The sequence below is a fragment of the Alosa alosa genome, chromosome 1, assembly GCF_017589495.1.
Source record: "Alosa alosa isolate M-15738 ecotype Scorff River chromosome 1, AALO_Geno_1.1, whole genome shotgun sequence".
In the NCBI taxonomy this organism is placed as follows: Eukaryota; Metazoa; Chordata; class Actinopteri; order Clupeiformes; family Clupeidae; genus Alosa; species Alosa alosa.
In genome coordinates, this window is record NC_063189.1 from 36,567,472 (window position 1) to 36,591,022 (window position 23,551).

Sequence of the window (23,551 nt, forward strand, 5' to 3'; positions counted from 1 at the left end):
CCTGTGGGGAAGGCATAGCCAGTGGTCCTGATGAGGACTCTCTCAGCCTTCCCCTCTTTGGTATCAAGAATCAGGATCGAGCTGGCAAGCTATAGCAGGATAAGTTACTTATAAGGATTCATTGCATCAGTTATGCTTGCACATGCAGCCGGATTATCATATGACAACAGATTTTAAAAGTTAATCTGATGGGCAACAATGTGTAGTGGGCTATAACTCCTCTTGTCTGTATACAAATCTCTCCATGGTCTGGCCCCCACCTACCTGTCTGATCTTCTCCACCACCATTCCCCTTCCAGAGCTCTATGGTCAGCAGACCAACTGCGACTGGAAGAACCCAGGGCCAGGCTGAAAACTAGGGGGGACCGAGCCTTTTCAGTGGCAGCCCCTAGACTCTGGAACTGCCTCCCGCTCCACATCCGTTCAGCTCAGTCTCTGAATGTTTTTAAGTCCCTTTTAAAAACCCATCTCTTTTCACTTGCCAGTGTCTCCCTTTAGGCCCCAGTGTTTAGTAAATGTTATTTTCTCTGCATTTCTTAAATTATTTTAACTGTAGCTTTTTGTTTTTGTGCCTTCCTGTATTTATTTATTGCACTTTACTGTGAAGCACTTTGGTGGGGCTAAGACGTCTGTAAATGCGCTATATAAATAAACTTGACATTGACAATGATATCATTTATGGTTAATATTTGCCATTTACCCCTGTGAGATCACATTTATGAATATGTGATATTTATGTGTAGAGTGTAGAGAGTGTTTTTTACAGAAAATGAGCCAAGGCCAAAGAGTTTGAAAAAAAAAATAAATAAATAGCATAATTGTTCTTTTAGTGGGCTATAAAAAACGTGTTTCTCTCTCATGCTCTCTAGTGGTTCATTATACTCTCTTGTAAGCGATTGTTGCTTGTATTAACATTATTAATATGATAATTTGTCATTTTGTATGCAGTTTAACCTCTAACTAATAAAATGTTCTACCTGAGGTTTCACAGTCATTTCCCACTATGCAACCAATGAAAACTATACTAATTTTAATGTTGATAGAGGCCACTTTGCCAACTTGTTAACTAACAGGGTCCAGTGAAACAAGATGCCTTCTCTGTGTCAATGTGTTATTTCAAATCCTCATGGAGAAAAAAAATAAACAATGGCAATCATCCTTGGCATTTTCAAGGACAAGTTTCACATTGTGGTCAATAAGACATTCTTCAGCAAATTGTTGCAGCAAATTGTACCCAACTTGAACCCTCAACTAGCTTACCATGAACTGCGGCAAATGTGAAAAGATGTATGCTTACTGAAGTTTTATACATGTACCAACTGGTTGGCAATGCACGGAAAGCAACAGGTAGGCTATGCCGTGTTATGACGGTAATAACCATAGACTGTAAAAAATAGGTAATAACATTGCCAGTGTGTCCTATTGCAAGGGGCTAAATTTGTAGACATAGCACAACTAGTGCTGTCCAATTTCGTCGAACAGAATAGAATTCAGCCGATAAATCCACCCTTGTTTCATGTAGATTCTCAGATGTGTTGGGCCTCATTAGCACAATCAAGCGCTATATGAACAAATGAGTTACTTACATCTTCATAAAATCTTAAATTATGCACAGGCATATATATATATATAAAAAAAGAAAAGTCCTAGGCAGTCACAGCGTGTCAGGAGGGTGATGCGGAAGTTTGAAAACTACACTACCCATAATTCCGACAACTATAGTTTTTCTTCGGGGTGTGGTTCAGCCTAGTAGTTTTATTCCACTCTGACTTTTCTCTTTGCTTCCTTTCTCCTGCGGCGATCCTGTGTGCGGCGAGCGAACTATCCTCTTGGTAAGCTGTGAGTGCAACTGTCACAACTGTTCCACTTTTAATAACAGTTGGCTACTCTTCCACACTATACTTGTAAAGCTATGCCCACAACAGGTAAAGTGTACCTGTGTATTGGACAACGGTTTGTGGAAGAGGTCGTAAAAAAGCTCTTTTTTGACATTCACCAAATTCTATGTTCTTTATATCTTATATCTTCAATATCTGTATGCAATGTTATTCCAAAATATTGGTCAATGTTTAGCATAGGTGATTGCATTGGTTGCACACTTTTAACGTAGGCTACAGGTTTTTTTTATATACTAATTTTATTTCTTGGTTTTTGGTTTCAGCTTGAAGATTATAAGGCTTAAAAGACAACATTTACAATGGTAAGTTCTAAGTTCTCATTTCTAAGATGGGCAACTGTTTAGTTGATTAGGTTAGCCTAACAGCAGAAGGTAGACCTAGTTTTAAAGAAAAGTCAAACGTGGTCATAGGCTACTACTGTGATATGGTATCCAGGCAACACCCACTATAGGTCCACATCAAATAATCATTGAGACTCACATGATAAATTATACTGTGTTTTACTGGGGGTTGATAATGAATAATACATTATCTCTATGAAAGAAACTGAAAATATATAGTAGCCTACTGGTAACTTTTCGGCCCTTTTCAATTTGGAAACTTAATGTTATGTAATAACTTGCCTAAGATGTAGCTTAGAAGACCTGGGTGTTTTGTAACTTTTGTTTACAGAGAACAGATCACCTATGTGTCAGCTGCTTGTTAGATAGAAACAGAGGAAAGAAAACAATGGTAGATAGATAGATATCATAGCATATGATAGCTGTCAAGGTACCATCATAGAGGGTACCATACACATCCAAGTACCAAAGTGTAACTGCCTAATAAGACATAAATCAAGACAATTGCCTCCATATTAGATATAAAAGATTAAAAGATGAGTTGTCTCTCTCTACTCAAAGGAGAGTCGTTGTAAAGTGCTATTGCTGTGGGTAAGAAGGTTTTCTTATATCTGTCCTAGTTGTACATAAATACAAGATTTTGAACGGGAAATATATTGAAACTAAGTAACGGTTCAGATGAGTTTTCCCCTCCTAGTTTACAGTGCAGAGCGGTTCTTCCTTGGTTTGTAGGCTACTACCCAGGCCTCAGACTTGTGAGTCTATGACTCATCTGTGTGGGCAGACTGCCCAGTAGGGCGGATCCCTTCTTTTCCTCTCTTTCTCTCTTTCTCTCTCTCTGTCTCTCTCGCTCTGTCTGTCTACACTCCTGCACTCCCACTTTATCTTTCACCACCATGCCCACCTTGTCTACCCCTTTTCACCTCTCTAATTCTCACTGTTTCTCCACATCATCTTCCTACCCTTTCACGTTGGTTAGGGGAATATCTAAGCCCTAAAGACTATGTCGTTTGCTGTAGTTACGCGGGTGTGGTTCTGCACCATGTGATGACACCAGTGGGTAAACATGCTGTAGCTCTATAAACACTGATAAAGTTCTCATATATCCTCCTGCACAGCACGCACACAGCTAGTTTAGGGTCTCTGTTTAGATGTGAGTTGGTGGTGCTGTGTTGTACTGTAAAAAACATTCTTTACATGGTTGTCTTTTTTAAAAATCAGATTAAAAGAAACAGGGGCACAGACGTGAGATCTGATATGTTGCCAAAGCAACATTTCTTGCTGTAAAAGGAAGACTATGGAGATATTTTGGGATGGATAGATTAATATGGGTTGTGTGTGTGTGTGTGTGTGTGTGTGTGTGTGTGTGTGTGTGTGTTTGTAGAAGTCCAAACAAGCATTCCTATCCGAGGATGGGAGTCAATCCTGTTTTATCATTTGTCTCTAAAATCACTACCTTCATTCGTATTACGTAGAGAAGTATACCAATAGGTGACTTGATGTTTGTATGGCACTCACACTATATTATTTCTCAGTTGGTGGAGCAAATGTAATTTTGAATGAATTACAACAAGCTGGAAATATGTATTTATGAGTATTTAATTTAATATGTAATATGAGTTTATTTAACAAGTGCATTTAGCTGCAGCTCAGTGACTCATACACGTCAATGTTTTGTGGTCTCCTTAGTGGAACATCTGTATGGAACAAGACACAGTGCAAGTTGGGGATAGGACCTACAGAATGGGAGAGGCTGGGTCTGAGTCATAACCTTACCACTGCTGCACACAAACGAAACTCCCCAAATTCCTTATGTCCCTCAGAGCACACCGTAGATCATGTGTCCAGCTTTCCATTTACTCTTTCATTTAGTTTCATACAGTATATTGGATTTGGTTCCACCCCGGTGGAGATGGTGCTGCCTATGACTCGCCTCCCTTGACACCTTAGCTGGTCAGCAGTTGCTTATTGAGTCCAGAGCAGCATCTTGGACTGAAAGTGAACGTAGGAGCACATGATGTAGAGTCAGAAAGAGAGAGAGAGAGAGAGAGAGAGAGAGAGAGGTTTTTTCAGACATTCCTCACAGACACGGGATCTCCCTTGTTTGAGAAACATTTCTGGACACTTTTTCAGGGATGACTCACCAAGATTACCCAAAATTCTTTGCTAGACTGGTGGTTCAGCTCATTACAAAAATACCATTTCACTGTTTGGTTTCTCCACCTAACATAGTCTGATGGCATCTCAGCAATGGATACTCTCAGTAGCATTCAGATAATGAACTAATTAGATGAATTAACATGGTGTGACCATAACTTTGTGTTCATCACCACACACCCTATCTTGGTAGTCTCCAATGTTTTATTGCTCGAATGGCTGTTTCCAGAGGGAGCACTCTGTGAAGGAACTTGATTGGGATGCCTTATTGTATTCCTCTAGGTGCAGGAACTGACCTCTGAGATTATCTAACCAAATAGTGAGTTAATGAATTGCTGCTGAAGATCTATTTCAACAGTACCCAGGTGTCCTGCTGTGAGCTAATGAGAAACTAGGGTGTGTGGGAGAGTGTGCACCAATACTATTGATTGCACATTGCACATATTGCACACACAGACACAGACTGACAGACAGACGCGCACCACACACACACAAACCTATAAGTTAATCATAACCTATTTGCTAAACAAAGATATGATCAAACACACATTGATATGAAAGTCATTTATTTCCGTAGCGACTCATCAGGTTGTGTGTGGTGATGGTGTCATAAAACATGTAATAAAGTCTACAGGTTTATCTTCATATCACCATAAATCAGGGATTGAGGAACGGAGATGAAGGTGAGATTTGGAGGAAACTGTCTACCAGCTCAGCCTTGATGCTGAAGGCTTGATCAGAGATGTAGGCTTAATCAGAGATGGCTTTTCCTGTATTTTTAACTGTAATTTATGTATTTCCAAGGGACTGTGTTAAGAAAGGAAGACATTTCTGAGCACTGCTGTTACATCCATTGTGCCTGTCCCTTTAAATGCAGGCCCACCCAAACATTCAGACTTTCCAAGTGGAAAACTGCTGTAAAAAAATGTAGCGGACTGCTAACCACTCTGAAGACAAACATTGTGTATATGAGACAATCTGAGCACGTAGAACAGACACATGTAAGTGTGCTCATCTGTGTAGTACTGTAACACTGGACAGTGCATTTCAGCTGAAAAAGTATTCTCACAACATGACCAACATGACAGGGGCAAAAATGCAGCGGCTATTTTAAATTGAATACCTTTTTTCTTCTACTTGTATGAAATTCCCCATTTTGACACCCCTTGGACAGTACTACATTTCAGTAAAATCTCTTTCTTATTGTGTGGCTGTTTGTGTGTTTGTTGTGTTTGCCAGGCTGGAAGAGGCACCGTGAAACCCCACCCTGGCTTCAAAGCTAGCGACGATGCTGCAGCCCTCAACAAGGCCATGAAGGGCTTAGGTGAGTCTGAATCAACCAGAAACTTAGCATTACATCTGAGGTGCCTCCCAGAACCTGTGTTTTAGGGAATTTTTGAGTCATGTAGCAAAACGTATTTGTTTTTGTCTGTTGAAAGATCATCACTTTTAATTCAGGAAATAGTTCTGTTTGGGTCATTCCACATCAATTCAACCAGGGCCCACGCACTTAGGTCTCCAAAAATTCTGAAAAAATTACCAGGTGTACCTATGTTACCCAGGAGACACACTGTAAAATTACTCTTATGTAAGATCAATACTTTCCAAGATACAGCCAGTTTTACAGGGGGAGGGGGGTGTCGATTTTGTCCAGCCTCTTTTTTTTGTCAAAGTTCACAAGCCCACAGCGCAAGAACTAAACCATGTAGGAGGCTCAAATGTTGCATGCTGGTACATAAATAGGAATAGTATGTAGCAAAATCGTCACGTTTGGTCTGGATAATCCTGCATGGTTATAGCTGTCCCTCAAAGTTGATACAAATTTTATTGGAGTTTTTGGCTGGGCTCTGTTTAAGCCCTCCCCCTGTAAAACTGGCTGTATCTTGGAAAGTATTGATCTTACATAAGAGTAATTTTACAGTGTGTCTCCTGGGTAACATAGGTACACCTGGTAATGTTTTCAGAATTTTTTGAGACCTAAGTGCGTGGGCCCTGGTTGAACTGACGTGGAATGACCCGTTTGTTTTCTATTTGATTTTGTTTAAATTTGGCTGACCCTATCATGTGATGCTGGAATGGGTGGCATGACGCATGATTCATCATCATCCTCTGCAATTGATTACCTGATGTGGCAATAACAGACCAGCCACTGAGTAGGGATTGCTCAGTTTATTAAGTAGGTGACTAAGCTGCCTCGAGTTTAAGATATCGACCCCAAGGTAAACTTGGTTATATGAATGTGGAGATGTAGTGGGGGAGAGGGCTGCTGGCATGGAGAAGTGAGGAAGTGCAGACAGTACAATGGGGTGTGTGTTCTGCTTTTGTCATTCTGTGTTAATGAGTAGGTGGCTATAGGCTCCCATTGAAACCACTGATGTCCACAAGGTCCACTTGGCAAAAGAGTGGAGTTGAGTAGGAGGAAGGGAAAGCAGGTGTTAGAATGGAAGGACATTTGGCAAATCATTACAGCACAGTCATTTAATACGTTTTATGCTGGGGGCTTAGAAATCTATACGTCCACTTTTAAGGATCCCCCAATAATGGCCTATGCTAAATACTTCAAAAAGCAATCTGTTCTCGAGTGCAGAGCAATTATGAATGAGTTGGGAGACACTTTGCACATAAACTCTAACTTGGAGTGGGTAGCTTATCATTTAAAAAGGCAAACATTTTTGAAGAATAAAAGACTGTTTCCTGTTCCTATTTTCCCAGACTTTCAAAATGATTCTTGAGGCAATGTTCCTTAATGTGCTACATTTTACACAGTGCATGTTCTCTGAAGTCATTAATATGCCAGTAATTTGTTTTTTTTTAAAATTATATTTCTTTCAGGCACTGATGAGGACACCATTATTCAGCTTCTGACCGCACGTAGTAACAGCCAACGGCAGGAAATTAAAGCCACCTATAAGACCTTATTCGGCAAGGTAACCCAACAGTACATCCATTCCACATTTTAAAACATGTCAGTACAAATGACATACAAACATGTCTTTGTCTTAAAGGTTCTTCATATATATATATATATATATATATATATCATATATTCTATCATTATAGCAGAAATGTTATAGGATTCCTTCCTCGCAGTGTTCTTGCTAGGAACCTAAGAACCCTGGATGTCCTTAGCACCTTTACATATGGTACTCTTCATATCAAGGTTCTCTGGTTGAATCCATTTGGGTGCTAAGGATTGCACAATTTTGTGTATGCAAACCACAGTATGCAAAATCTGTTTGCAATAAAATATACAAATTCACAGTACCAGCCAGGAGATACAACAGTATAAATCTTATCAGTCAGCAATGCATGTAACTTTTCACTTTGTGTTGCTTTAACATGGCTAGATAGGGTATTTGGTGAAGATATGTATCTGTCTAGAAACTGCCATTTACAAATAGTTAGAGAACTCTTTAGTCAAACCCTGAAATAATGTCCAAACATGTATAATGTGCAGTATAGACAATGAAATCCAGGGAGGGAAATCCTTGAGTATAATACCCATTGACTTTTCAAACAAACATTGAGTTCTCAGTGGTAATCTATATGATTATGTATAGAAAAAAGGAGTGTTTAGTCAGATTTTGTCAGTAAATTACAGAATGATCATATTTGTGTCTAAAAACCTGTACACCGAACAGGTTTCTTCAATAAGTCAAGCATCATAGACAAGCAAGTAGCTTGTGTCATTTCAACTTGAATTTGAACAGTGAAATACTGTAAGTAGTAAAAGTGCACCTGCTGTAAAGTCAACATGTGAAAACCACAATCAATATTGTTAATGCTTAGGGGCATGCGGATGCATAACCAGTTAATTCAAACTTAAGAGTAAAAGTAAATATGAACAAGGTTTATTTATAAATTCAAATAAAAGTTCAGGAGGTTTAGTGTTGAAAGACCAGACAATAAAAAAATAGTATGAAGTAAAGCAAATTAAACTAACAAATAAACACCCTCCCCACTGGGAGTAGCTTGCCAATCCCGGCACACACTACAACAGTAGTTTTAAAATGAGCAGGTTTAGATCACACAGCAAGATACAAAGACATTTTTTACTTTAAAAAATATTGTACAGTACACAGACTTATAATAGGCAGAATTCTCTATCTGAAATTATGTGCACCTGGAATGCCTGGTATTGCACTTCAGAGATTGAACATGACCCTTGAGTACCCACTCACTACATGGGTAGCCCAGTATGTTGAAAGGGGAATTCCTACATTGTTAATTTAACAAAAGTGAAAATTAAGTCATGAAGCCACCTTGTGATCCAGATTAACTGAATCTGAGTTCAGTGAAAATCAAGCCAATAATTTCTGTGTAATCCTGCTGAGCAACAAACAAGCAAACCAGACAGAAAAACCAGGCTGCTTGGTGGAGGTGATAAGCTGAAAAGCTTGCAGGTCCTAAGTGATGCCGTTTTATTGGAGCATATGGCCCTAACCTCAGCATTCAGCATCAGCGGTGAATGTTCAGTATAACTCAATACTCTCTTCTGCTAGAGAGTGATTCTGTTAGGTACACTTACTGCAACTACTGCATTAGTAGTTCTCAAGCTAAGCCTGTTCAAACTGCAGGTCCTGGTGTACATTCAGTAACATGCATGCCTGGGATTTTTACATGTTCAGCCAACCAACCATTAAGTCAAATGTGATTCATAATAAGTCACCTATCTAATGCCTTTGCCACAAAATCAATAAAAGGTACATTACCTACGTTAAAAGCTGTGATGAAATGTAGAAAGTTCTGCACCTTAAGAAGAGTTCTTAAAATGAGTAAGAGCATGAGTGTATGTTACTGTGGATCCAGGTAATTTATCTTCAGCTATTAAGCTGGCCCAATAGCACATGATTATAATGTGTCACAGAATTGATTCAGACCCCACAGTGTAAAGAACAAAAGGGAGAGAATGCAGTAATTTGAAGAAAAAAAAGCCTATAGTGCCTAATGTATATCTAGCGGTCTAAGCGGTATATCTAAACCTAATTAATTCGTTATAGTATATCTTACACTTTGTTGGTCTGAACGGCAAATTCTGATAACACACACACTCTGAAGTGAATTGCCAAAACATATGTGCTGCATCAAAATATGTTTTGTTTGTTCTGTTTAAAGCAATACACCATATTTATTACCCACTGTTAATACCACTGGTTCCTGTTCACATGGCTTTACAACTGGCTTGTGTAAACATGGCTTTCAAATGAGCCACATAATTATAAACTTTGTCTTTTACTTTGATTTCAGATCTTCCCCTTTTCTCATGGCATGAGATATGACTAAATTTCCTCTGCCAAATTTTCTCTTTTCCATTTCCCCTTTCACTGCTTTGTTCTTTGCTTGTTACTAAAGTTAAAGTTCAAATTTAAAGTTGAAGTTCACTGGTGTGCAGCAGACACTTATTTTCAAAGCAACATAGACTAGCAATGGTAGATTTTGGATTTAAACCTGAAGTTGACCGATTTTCAGGTGGTGGCATTACCACTGCTCCACCACGCCTGCAACTGCCACTGATACCCATAACATGAGAGTAGATTAACCAGTGATAGTATCATATATTAAATCTTATTCACACATTTGAACAAGGCTTGGGTGTCGTTTAAATTGTATTGATTCCAATTCCAGTTCCGATTCTGCTTGTTTGTTCTGATTCTTATCGGTTCTAACATTTCCGTTCCCAACCCTACATTTGTGTATGGTTATGGTTATGGTATTTAGCAGGCACTTTTGTCCAAAAGGGGTAAAAAAGTGCAGTAGAAGAGGGGTTTAGTTAGCCTGGAAACCAGACTCTCTGTGTTTTGTGAATGTACCCAAGTCAAACTTTCATATAAATGCATAAGTACGTCCAAAGCGCCACTTTTAAGCTTGTATGCGTTGTCGTTTTCGGGTGAAATGATCTTTTGAATGGGATTCCTATAGGGCTACTACTTTTTTGATACAATCTGACACAACATGAAACTTTGATCGAAGTATCATCAGTGTCTCTACACATGAACTCGAGCATTGAGAACATTGTTGGTGTACACAGAGTTTACTAAAAGAGAGGTTTTGAACAACTCACTTGTTTTTTTCTGCTTTCATGCCATCTTGCCATCTTGCAAGGAGTGAGTTGTCTAAAATCTTTCTTTTTAGTAAACTATGTGTACACGAACAATGTTCTTAATGCTCGAGTTCATATGTAGAGACACTGATGATGCTTCGATCAAAGTTTCAAGTTATGTCGAGCCTTCTTAGTGTTTGAAAAATAGTGATTTTGACCCAACCATGTCTAGCCTACTAAACTAGGCCTACAGTTTGACTCGGGTACGTTCGTAGCCTATTTCAAGTGACAAAATCTATGACTAAAGTTTAGCTGACGATATAACAACCTACTCCACTGTGACTTCGTTAATGACACTCCTGTTAATAGGCTAAACTATTATTTACATTTGCTCAAAGATTTCATAAGTATAAGTCCTTTTCGCTCCCTACGTTGATGTATTCCAATAGTGTTGACTAACTGACCGAAGTGTCGGTTAAATAACCCGGTTCGTGTCACTGAGCCGGGAGAATCGAGTGCCAAACGTCAAAAACCGACTTAGTGTTCCTAACATCATTCGTTTTCACATACAGAGCAACACTGGCTTGATTGGCTGTGCTCGAGTGTTCTCGTCACTACTTTTCATCGTATCGCGTATTAGCGCCTCTACTGGAGTGGTAGTATAATCAGTCAAACTATGATGAGCCTGTATGGCTCTGGGCCTCATAACCGTGGCTGCGAAATGAGTCAAACAGTTCGCTAGGTTCTCCGGGCCTCGTAACCGTGGCTGCCACACGAGTCAAACAGTTCGCTAGGTTCTCGGCAAGTTGTAATCAACCGATCACATAAGCTGGCTAGGTTCACACGCGTGGCGCCTTTTTTTGACAATAAAAGTAGACTGTTTAAAAAAAGAGCCCTTTATCTTGTCTTGGTTCTCGGCAAGTTTGATTCATACCAGCCTTGTTAGTGCATCGTAGCCTAGATGATTTATTCATGGCAATTCACACAGTATCGATGGGGAAGTAGGCCTACATCTAATATTAGCCTACAAGTCATATTATCTTAAAGTTATATGTTAGAGAAGTGAATGTTGCTGGCTTCATAGTAGCCTCACAAAGACCGTGCCAGGCTGAACGAGACCGTAATCGAGGGTCTAATGAGTCAAACGGTCTAGGTTCTCGACAAGTTAGTTATTAACCAAGCCTTATTCAAGTATTGTAGATGATTGTGTTCATGGCAATTTACACATTATTGATGGGGAAGTAGCCTAGCCTACATCACATAAGCTTCAAATAGGCTACACGTTATCTGGGTAGCCTAGTTATAAAGTTAAATGTTGCTGGCTTCGTTCGCATCAGGCTACTTAGCTTACTAAACGAGACCGTAACCGAGGTATAGGCTATGAGTCTATGTAATCAAAACGGTTGTCTAGGTTCGCGGCAAGTTATTAACCATGCCTTGTTTTTAGTGCATCATAGATGCTTGTGTTCATGGCCATTCATATATCGATGGGGAACCCTTTCCTCCAAACTGTGATTTTTATATAGTCAGAGAATGTCTAATAGGAAGAGAATTGGCACTGTCTGGTTACTTCCGGTTTCTGGACTGGTTGCTGTTCCTCCTCAGATTCCACTTGAGGGCGCTCGCAGGCGAGTGCAGAATGCATTGAGGTCTATGGAGCTTTACCCCTCAATATCCACTTTTCTCTTGATATAATTTTTTGAGTAGTAATTTGAATGTTGCATTCGCTAGGAGAGGCAAAGAAAATACCCACTGTTGATTGTTATATTTTTTTAAGTCACGTAAGTCTTCTAAAAAGCCTTTCAAATATGTCAATGACGTCATTCATTAGCACAATGCTAGCGTGATATGGGCAACAACGACCCAACCTGTAAGAAATGAAAAGGACAAAAGTACTCGTTCATTCAACTTTAGATCTAAAATCTATATTGAACTTGCATAAACTACAATAAAATCTACGATTCTTCCATGACAAGCAGGTGAAAGAGATACATTTAGCCATCTAGCTCCATAGACCCCCATTCAACCTGCACTCACCCGCGATCACCCCCAGTGGAATTCTAATGGAACTGCAACCAATGTCGATACAATGAGGCTTAATAGGAAGTGCCAAGGCTCTCCGTAGACGGGCTCTGATATAGTGAATGTGCAGTTAATAGCAGTTATTTCAGGAGTAATCGTGTAAATAATAGTGTTTTGATATTGAATTTTATATGTATCATTGTGTATTTTATATTGTGTGTGTGTGTGAAAGCGGTTAACGTGCTTCATAACGTTACCTGACTCATCCTATGCTGTCATCACTGCTCAGTCGGGCTGATGCATAGACTGGTGCATGGTCTGCTCTTGGACCACCATATTCAGTTTATTAATTTGCCGTGAATTATTACACAAAATGTTCATTAAATGCACGAAGAAGTATTCCTAGCTTAATGATTGATATGAATCATACAGTATGAAAGCTACAGTAGCCTAGCTAATGTTAACTAGCACTGCTAGCAGCATTAACGTTACCAACCTCCCTGCTTAACTCACCACAACTTTGTAGGTCTTGTCCCTCATGCTGGCCCTTACAAAACACACAAACTGACTCTCGGATACAACAGTAAATGATGTGACCTGATTTAAAGTAGCTTTCACCCCTTTGGACACTCACTAAAGTCAAGAAAGTTTTTAATCACATTAAGATTTTCGCCATAGGCAGTAAAAGACTCCGCCATCTTTGTCAATATTTTTCGCTGAGAAAGTTTCAAACTATGACCATAACGGCCTTTCCACCAATTAGAGGCATCACTGTGGGATTGTTCAGGATTGTGGGTAATGAAGTACTTCATAGACTACAAGAGTATAAAGAGAATAAAAGACATTTATATCAAAACAAGGTTAGTGCCCCATGAACTCTTGGTGTCTATAGGAGCATACAATCGCTTAGTACAGCCGTAGCTGGTTTTAAGTCTACCACGTGCAGTTAAGTTTTTATGGCTTATACTGCAATTGTCAATAGAGAAATTGCATTGAATTTTTACATCCGACATCGGCTGTGGGCGAGACTGTGCAGCCAGAGACTAGGCGTGTTCGACTTGAGGCAGATCTGACTTGATGTGATGCATGCTGGGTTGAACACAATGCATACTGGGATGGACGCAATGCTTGCTGGTTAGAAATTCTGTCCGACTTCTGTCAGCCGGGGAGGGACTTACCACCGTGACACCATGTCACATGACCTTAAAATATCGCGGGAGTCTTAGCCTGCAGTCAGATCTTGCAGTTGCCTTCCACCATAGACATAATATACATAGACGCCGCATTGGCTGCTGGAAACGAGAAATGCGGCCGCCATCTTGGACCGGTCATACTCCTCGTTGCGTTGCAGCAGAAGACACAAGATGCCAGTACTGTGCAGCATGTTCCTGCTCAAATCGACGAACCATCGCAAACAGGGCTCGGGGGATTTACTTTTCTCAAGTAAGTTTTAACATTACCGTACTAATGGTTGTATTTTGTGAATAGAATATTACCAGAGAGTTGAGAAGGAGCAAGGATCTTTGATATTACTGTATGAGAATCGTAGCCAGCTAGCTAGGCTGTTTACTCGGTGTTCACCTGGCTATGAACTGAGACTTAATAAGTCATATTCCATAACACTGACTTAGATTACAACTGACACAAAAAGGCTATTGTAGAAATAAATCATACTAGATTTGGCTGGCGAATTTTACACAAGTGGCACAGACTGTAGCCTATATTATTGGGCAATTGCTAGCTGCTACTTGTAGCCTAAAGCGTGTTGGTAGCTTCACTATTTTCTGAATAAAGTAACTTTTCAATAGCTTAACTTCTTTATTTATCAAGTGGCTTAGCCACACAAGCTACACTTTTCTTGTCATGTGTAATTGGCACAATTTAAAGTAGCTTCCTATGTAGAGAACTAGCCTACTGCTGTGTTTGTGTTAATAATACATTTGACTGGGTGGTAGTATTGTGTAGTGTTTTATTCATAGCAGAGTAACTGATAGTTTAGCTCACTACAATGTCTAAGTAGCTTGCCCAACACTGTATTATTCACATGTCATTTACCCTAACAAGAATAAGATGCCTCTCAAATTCCTTTATTCATTTTATTCATTTATTTATTTTATATCTCCCCAGAACAACTGCCTTGCTCAAGGGAGACTGTGAATGAACTGAATAGTCTCCTCACATCCCTGGAACTGAGGAAGGTGCAGCTCTTCATTGCAGTATTGGAGGGCATCTGCTACACTGTGACTGAATATTTGATTTATGAGCTCCACCTTCATCACCTGCATTCACCACTCTGTGTCCCATTTCCCCATCGTCTGGTTGACTCGGTCCTTTTTTAGGGAGTTTACCCAGTTTCACTATGTACTGCTATCTTATTTGCCCACCTGCTGTCTGAAGCACTTTTTCTTAGCCAAAGTGTACCCAAGCAATTTTAGCAAGGTGGGAACATACAAAATTACATGCACCAGTTATCGAAATCATAGAACCAACTGCATGACAGTAACCTCTGTCTCACTGAGCCTGTGAAGACACTCCCGATTCTTTACTGATTGCAATGAACGGGGCTGATCTTAGCAGTTTCTAAAATGTTTCTTAATTCTTATTTATTTAATCTCTTCATTGGGGCTGAAAGCTTTCTGTGAACTGTAAATAACAGATGCTGTTGATGAACCCATTGACACTGTACAAGTGACAAGTCACCTTTTTTTTTTGATTTGATGAAGTTACACTTACTATGCCAAACCAATGTCTGTTTTTAAGGATCAGAAACAAACCTACAAACTTGCACTTTACAATATTTATGGAACTTGTCTAACAAATGCTGTTGATATTGAACCCAGTTACTCCATTTCCTTTACTTATGCCACACCAATGTCTGTTCATCAAACTTTATTTTTGATGGCACTGAACTGAAAATGTTAATGGATTTTTTTCTGTCAATTTAACCCATTAAAACTTGTATCAAACCAGTTTCTGTCTATGCTGTCAAACATGGATTAGTTATGTTCCCAGTGTTTATATTGGATGTCATCACTTTATAATATATCATATATGAGAATATTCTATTACTATTAAGCCCACTATGAATATTAAAATACACACAACCATGTTTCCTGTATACAGCTTTTCTACTGGAAGGTTTACAACTTATTCTGTCAATTTACCCAAGTTTGTCACTAAACCACATAGGCCTACTTGGAATACCCCTCAGATGTCTGAATGGCACTGATCTCACTTAAATGTTTATAGAACCTTTCTGTGAATAATGCTGTTGATGGAACTTTTCTGTCAACTGTGAACTATATTTAACTCATTAAACTTGTATCAAACTAGTTTTGTCTATGCTGTCAAACATGGATTATGTTCCCAGTTTTGATATCGGACGTCAGGTCACTTTAAATCATATATCAGAATATTCTATTACTGTTAAACCCACTATGAATATTAAAATACGCTAAATCATGTGTCCTGTATCATAGCTACATGTATGACCTTTGCAGCAAAAAAAACCGAGTGAGAATCTGTTCGGTATTCAGTGAGATATGATTAATTAAGTGCGTTGACAGCTCATCTCACAGGCCAAACAGATTACACTGAGTGGAGTGGATGACCGGTCCAAGATGGCGGCTCCAAATCTCGTCAGTGCTAGTAAGGAGTAGCGGTCGATGCGGCGTCTATGTATATTATGTCTATGCCTTCCACGAGCTGCACGAGCTAAAACACGCCCTCATGACGTCAGTTCAAAGACGTGATAGGGCCATTTAGGAGGAATGTCCTCATGACGATTATGACGGGAGTCTCATGCTGCTTCCTTATGTTGGAATATGCGAAAATAAACAGAAATCGAAGGGATACCTTCTTATAATGTGATTTCTGCAACAATGGTAGGCTAGCCTACTGAAAACGTTTGGATATTCTGTTATTTTCTGCTGTTGGCTAAATAGATAGACACACATATAGGGGAAACACTTGATATTGAATTTATGTGCTACAATGCAGGCCTGTTAACTGTATGACAACAGTGGTTTATTTAAACTACATAATAAGAATTTATTTTGTCAGTCATCATGCTCATTTTAATGAGTAAGAATGAAAGTTCTGCTGTGTTTATTGCAAACAACATTCCTTTGATATCTCCCGCTGAAGTCACGTCAGGCAGACTGTAGCCTGTCTGTCCGGGATGAGCTGCCCTCTGTTGTAGCTCCTCCCGGCTAGCCTCTGAAGATCACGTTTTACGTAGAAAGCCAGACCAAGTCAGATCTGCCTCAAGTCGAACACGCCTAATGTCTAATAAGGGGAGAACCGCCACTCTCGGGAAACTTCCGGTTTCTGAACTGGTTGCAGTGAGGGCGCTCACGAATAAGTGCAGAATGAATGGAGGCCTATGGAGCTGTACCCCTCAAATCCACTTTTCTCGGGATATAATTTTTTGCCCAGAAATTCGAATGTTGCAGTCAAAAGAGGGGGCAGAGAAAGTATCTTCGTAATCAACCATCTTTGGTTTTAGTAGTAGTGATGGCGAACTGAAGCTTTCTGAACCAGTGAAGCTTTCAATCCAATTGTATCGAAAAAAGGTTCAGTACTCGAAGCTTCAGAACTCTATGAGGACCTCTGCTGGTGAAAGTTAAGGATAGCATTGTGTCACAAAGTGTTTCAGACATTAGCCATGAATGTCTTTTGAGTCGAAGATGAATAAATGTTGAGCATGAATTAATGGATAAATAAATAATGTCATAAATAGGCCTAACGAAGCCTATTTTGTACCCTGCATAAATACAAATGTAATTGCCTTCTCTACAAAAACAATAAAGATAGTATTTTGGCTGTGAACATTTCTTGTGTTCGTAAACAAATTTATCAATTTAGAAGGGAGATGAATAAAGAATGGGCATGCGCATTGCACACACATTTCTGTGATTATATTGAGTACGTAGTTAGTTGTATTGAGTCCTTAGTTAATGTTGCTATGCCTGACAAGCTTTAGCACCCTGCACGTCTATTACATAGGGGGAGAACCAGGACTTTTCAATGAAATGTAATTTACAAAGACATCGTACCACACTGGCATGGGCGGATTATGAACTTTCGGGCCCCTGGGCCCAGATGTATTAAGGGCCCCCAACTTATTGTCTTATATGTGGGAGGGGAGGTTTGGGGGTCCTCCCCCAGAAAATGTTTAATTTGTTTGATGTGATTTCCTGTATTCTGGTGCATTTTGGGGATGGCCAATACTAAATGCAATCAGATTCATAGTCTACATCCTGATTTGTTGATATTGAGGCAGTGATTCCATGCAAAGGCTTGGGCTTCAGGGCCCCCTGACCCCTTGGGCCCCTGGCCCTGGGCCCGGTAGGCCCGTGCAGTAATCCATCCCTGCACACTGGAAGCTAATATTTTGTCACTAGCAACCTACATCTGTCCTCTATCCATCTGTCATCTGTCCTGTCAAATACAGTTGGAATTTCATCTCTGAACAAAACCGTTCATGAGTTATTTAAGCAGAAGTCGAATGTGCGTTTTGTTTCATTCGACTCTCCTGGCCAGAATGAATGGAACAGGCATGGGGGACGAAAGAAACCATGTAAGCTATGTACTTCCCACAACTTCAATATTTGACAACATATCATGAATGGTACTTCAAATAGGTGTTATTTTTAATAGATTGCTGATGGGCTATACATCTTGGTGAACATCTGTTAACAACGTCTTGCCTTTATCGTGAAGCGTGTATCTCGCGGTTATGGAAATATCATGCAATATGCCATTTTTATAGTTAGAACAATATGTGTTCCCAATTATATCATGTTTCTATAGTGTAACATGTTATTTCACTGTGTCTTTACGTGGGTTAGGGCACCACACATCCAAATAAGTGCCCTTCATATCCCACAGGCCTTCAGTCTCCACAGGTTAACATGGCAAAACTCGAAAAGCTTTTCAGACCTCCCGTGCCTAGTGACGGGTTGCTAAGCCACGATTGGCCTGTGGCGGTTTTCGGGTGTGGCTTAGCGAAGGGTGAATTGTAATCTGGGTCCAATGATGTCATCATGCCAACACAAGGCAAAGCCCTCCTTATAGGTTCATAAAACACTTATTTTAGGAACTTTTTCAATGAAAAATGTTGCAAAGTCATCTGCTGACAGTGAAGTAGCTGATGGTGATGGTAGAGGATTGAGAAGAGACTTGAAAGTGGAAAAAAGTTTTCTACTATTAGTGACGCTTTCAATCTTGCTCTGATAGAATGCCTTTTTTGCAAGTGTGGATGAACAGTGGGTGAAAAAGATGATCGCACAGACTGGTAGTTCCTGAGATCATTTCTATCTCTGGATTTACACCATTTCCTCTCAGCAGCTCTGAGTTCCTTTCGTACTGGGCGTATACTGTTTGTCAGCCATGAATGACGAGGTTTAGAATGAGTGGGATTTCATGTTTGGCGAGGTAGTTTTGAAATAGGAAACAACAACATTGAACGCCCTCATATAGGTCTTGCTGTTGAATAAAGAGGTGTTAGCAGATGAGGTGGGGATGAGGTGTGATGACATAGTAGAAGTGCTGGGAGGGACTCCCATTCCCTACAGGACCAGGAGAGTGAGAAGGAGATGGCCATCATACTGAAGGCCCTACATTTTTATTACAAACAATGTCAACGCAAACGCAACATCCATGTGGTTGCATAGGGGCCTCTCCCATCCATTTTACTGCGTCCACGGACAATAGCAGTGAACAGTCTTTACATTTCTGTGGTCTCTGGTTTCCCCATGTTACGAGCTGGCTGGCTCCGTGTGGAAATTAGCTTGTTAAAGTGCTCTGCTGTGGGCTTGTGATTCTGATCTGAATCTCTCTGGGTCTCTTAGGACCTGGTAGGTGACCTGAAGTCGGAGCTGGGTGGGAAGTTCGAGACTCTTATGGTGGGTCTAATGACCTCTCCCCTTGCCTATGATGTGGAGCTGCTCAGGAACGCCATCAAGGTACACACACACAAACATGGATTGTATAATCCCCCCCCCCACACACACACACACATTCACACAACCTAACTACTGTTGAAACCCATGCAAAGCCAGCCTGAGACAGGGAATGAGGCAGTGATAGAGGATGTGGCTCACCTCATTATTTCTGGTCCACAGGGAGCAGGGACGGATGAGAAAGTACTGATTGAGGTCCTGGCCTCCAGAACAGCCAATCAGGTTCGAGAGATCATTGCTGCTTACAAGCAAGGTAAGGTCAAGGGTCGCCCTGTTCACATGGAGTCCCAGGTATCATAAGCATGAATGTAATGAGTATAGAGCTACATTATACAGCCTTAAAGTAAGACAATGATAGGAATACCCCTATTGTCAATCATACATACTGATTACCCATTTAGTGCTACTATTGGTCTAAACCCATTAAAAGGTTCATGCTCCTAACTATGACAACAACATTACATAGTGCATAACAAGTGTTCCAGGATTTCAGCAGCAGTGTGAGAGATAGACCATTTGGCTTTTCCTTACAATCTCCTTACTATAAATCAGTGTGGTTTGAAGCCATTATCTTAAGTTAAAAGAGCTACAATCTGTTGCTTTAAGACATTATTATTTAATGATTTTTCTCAGTCGTGTACGATGTGGTAACTCCTGCTAGATGCTTTATTTGGTCGTTCCTCACAACTGATAACTCTTGACTGCTGTGCTTGTGCGCTCTGCTCTGCTCACACTACAAGACACTTGACATGGTGACTTGTGTTGCTAGGGACTACTGTACATACTGGGCAAATCAGAAGCTATAGCTCTTGATAATGAAATGCTGTGTCACTGACTTCAGACCAGGCTTTTAAAGCCGGCACACACCTTTTTATGACCAACAGACCCATTAGCAGACAGATGGACACATGTTTATTTGTTATTTAAACCACACGGGCACCGGACAGTAAGATGATATATGAATTGGTCTCAAACTTGCAAAGACACTGGTGTAGTACCTGTTGCTTTATTGTGCTGGGTGTAGATGGGGCCTGATGTTGATGATGTGCTTTTCTCTCTAGAATATGATGATGACCTGGAGGAGGACATCATAGGAGACACGGATGGCCATTTTAAGAGGATGCTGGTGATTCTGTTACAGGTCAGGACTCATTCTAAACAGACATGTTCTCGCTCACACGCTTTTATCTGGGTGGTCCTGAATGGGTTCTCTGTCCTCAGGCAAGCAGACAGCAAGGAGTCCAGGAGGGTAACATCGAGAGTGATGCTCAGGTCAGTCATGCATTTGTGTGTATGTGCGTATATTTTTCATACGTTTGTGTATAGACAAAGACTTAATGTAAAACCTTTACTTTTATTCTTTTATTTGACCTGGTCTGGTAGATGCCTGGTCTAATTTTCTTTTCGCGTGTGATTGGCGCATGTCTGTGTTCTTGGACGTTGCCTTGTTTGCATGGCCATTTGAAAATGCACACCTGTGCCTGTGGTTGATGGTGCTGCCATGTTGCAGACCTTGTTTGCTGCAGGAGAGGCGAAGTATGGCACTGATGAGGAGCAGTTCATCTCCATCATGGGCAACCGCAGTGCTGAGCACCTCCGCAGGGGTACGTACACACACCATGGCATCCATGTCAACATTAATCTACCCATCACTCCGCAATACTCATTAATCAATATTAACGCTAACATCATTCTGTTATTGATGCTAACATTAATAACTTCACTAACATTGCTATCAATGCTACATCAACCCATATCTCACGAACATTAATACCAATGTCAAACTTTTAAACATCACCTTTGTATAGCAATCTCTTCCCAGATGTGTTTATGCAAGATGATGCATGAGCACATATCTGTACATGGGCATCAGTCAGTATAGCCTCAAATAAACACTGGAACCTCACATGACGGTGGTAGTGGTAGATAGTGCTGTGTGTGGCTGTATTGCTGTCCTTCTGATGGTTTTCGTTGTGTTCTGTTCCGTAGTGTTTCAGGCGTACATGAAGATCTCTGGCTTTGAGATTGAGGAGAGCATCCAGAGAGAAACCTCGGGCAATCTGAGAGATATCCTGCTGGCTGTGGGTCCGTTATCTCAGCATTTCTCTCTTTACTTTTGCTTTCTGCTCTTTTCTGTCTTCTATACACTTCTATACACATATTTATTCTCCTGTTTGTCTGTCTGTCTCTTGCTTTCTTGCTTTCTTTCTTTCTTTCTTCTCTTCTTTCTTTCTTTCTTTCCTTCCTTCCATCTTTCCATCACATAGACGTACACACACAAATCAATGGAAGTTCATTTCACATGACACCCACATGGTTCCCCTTTGTGCTTGTTTACACCCCAGGCTAAGATGTGAGTCTCCAGACACTGTCTACAACCTTTAACTAAATTATAGCCTACTTTACTCCTCTTGAATAGGCTGCAGTTTCACTTGGCTTGGGCACACTAAATCTGATTCAAGCCATTTGTCCAAAATACATTTTGACTTGGTCATGGTTCCTCCACCCTAACAGTGAAAACTTCGTAGTAACAAATTAATCCGGTGAATTGATGGAGCCATAATGGAATATCACAACAGACAGTTATTGAATATAACCCCAATCTGAAACATAACCCTGACTAACTCTGACATTTTAAGTGAATAAGAAACACTCTAGTAGCGAAGCTGTCAAATCTAACGACTGCGATTTTCCTCACCCAGTGAAGTGTGCCCGTAGCGTGCCAGCCTACTTTGCAGAGATGCTCTACTCTGCTATGAAGGTGAGATGATGGAAATATTGGCAAAAAAAGAATCCTGTAAATTTGTGTTGTATGTATGCTCTATCATTCTACAATTTATGTGCACTTCCATTAATCACCTCTAGGGGGCAGGCACTGACGACCAAACTCTCATCCGAATCATGGTGTCTCGCAGTGAGGTTGACATGCTGGATATTCGCACAGAATTCAGAAGGATGTTTGCCACCTCCTTACATGCCATGATCAAGGTGTTGTATCCATTGCAAACTCACATAGTCATTTTCTTAAGCGTAGTCACAGACTTTTGTGCTGCTGAATATTTTTCACTTCCACTATCATGCTACTTCACTATTGTGTTACTTCCCAATTCAGTGTTGAACATTGCATCACTAATATGTGTGTGTGTGTGTGTGTGTGTAGGGTGACACCTCTGGGGACTACCGCAAAGCCATGCTCTTGCTGTGTGGAGGGGAAGACTCATAGTCTGCTCAGCCATCTCACCCTGTCTCAGCTCACAGAGGAACACAAGAGGCACTCCGGTGTGTCCACAACAAGCACAGGAGACAGATCAATGCAATAATGACTCTTCGTAACTCATTTTAAACTTGTCTATTCAAATGTGAAATCTCATTATGGTCTACTAAATTCCATTTGGTGTACTACATATAGAAAGATTCAGTCAATGTATATATTATATACATATATACTTGCTAATACCATAATCACAAGTTTATGTGTTTGTTATTAATCATGATTTTATACTGAAATCATTCAGATATTTTTGCATGCAAACTTCATTGTTTCTAAAAAAAAGAAAATCATTTGTCTTGTGGACATTTGATCTGAAGGTAACTAACAGACATTGACTGAATCTCTGGGGCTGTTAAGAGCAGACTGCACAGTGCTCTTCACTGACGATCATGCCTTGTTTGAATCATGCTTCTGTCAATGCAGTGTGTCCTCAGGCCACTGAGGTGCTCAAGGTCATATCTGAATAAAGGCATTTTCAATACGCTGCATTTGTGTGACATGAAGCGAGTTACATGCGCTGGTCAAGTCATTCCCAACTGTTCTCCTGTGTTGAGTGTAGCGTGACTGCCAGGCAAATGACCTGGACTCATTTCTGTATGAAGTAATTGGGCAAAAATCTTCATCAAATCATAATATTGTATTTTATACAGTGCTGTACACTGGATAGAATCCAACAACAAATGAATTTCAATTCTTGAATTTCCCCTTGGGGATCAATAAAGTATCTATCTATCTATCTCTATCTATCTAACAAGTTGTAGTTACTTGCAAAGTTCTTGAAATACCACATAAGAATGTCAACATGGTCATTCCTAACTGCCATTCTGACCAGTAGAACTCAGAATAGTTTAATATTG

General features: G+C 40.2%; 1 protein-coding gene across 2 annotated transcripts; it reads left to right on the forward strand.

Moving 5' to 3' along the window:
• The first annotated feature begins 1,764 nt into the window (after nucleotides 1–1,764).
• On the forward strand, nucleotides 1,765–23,180 carry anxa5b (annexin A5b). Of its 2 annotated transcripts, none has more exons than XM_048259238.1 (13): nucleotides 1,765–1,832; nucleotides 2,162–2,200; nucleotides 5,636–5,720; nucleotides 7,229–7,323; nucleotides 19,313–19,426; nucleotides 19,586–19,676; nucleotides 20,485–20,564; nucleotides 20,645–20,695; nucleotides 20,934–21,027; nucleotides 21,413–21,508; nucleotides 22,126–22,184; nucleotides 22,289–22,411; nucleotides 22,584–23,180. In XM_048259238.1, the coding sequence occupies exons 2-13, from the start codon at nucleotides 2,198–2,200 to the stop codon at nucleotides 22,644–22,646; spliced, it is 954 nt and encodes a 317-aa protein (XP_048115195.1). In that variant the 5' UTR covers nucleotides 1,765–1,832; nucleotides 2,162–2,197; the 3' UTR covers nucleotides 22,647–23,180. The 2 variants fall into 2 exon arrangements, with proteins under 2 accessions (XP_048115195.1, XP_048115202.1); XM_048259245.1 differs by having other exon boundaries at nucleotides 1,819–1,839.
• The last annotated feature ends 371 nt before the right edge of the window (nucleotides 23,181–23,551 follow it).

Bases quoted from the DNA above. Each gene is read 5' to 3' on its own strand.
- anxa5b (XM_048259238.1), top strand. The intron at 5,721-7,228 runs GTGAGTCTGAAT...TATTTCTTTCAG, and splicing joins CAAGGCCATGAAGGGCTTAG to GCACTGATGAGGACACCATT. The intron at 22,412-22,583 runs GTGTTGTATCCA...GTGTGTGTGTAG, and splicing joins CCTTACATGCCATGATCAAG to GGTGACACCTCTGGGGACTA.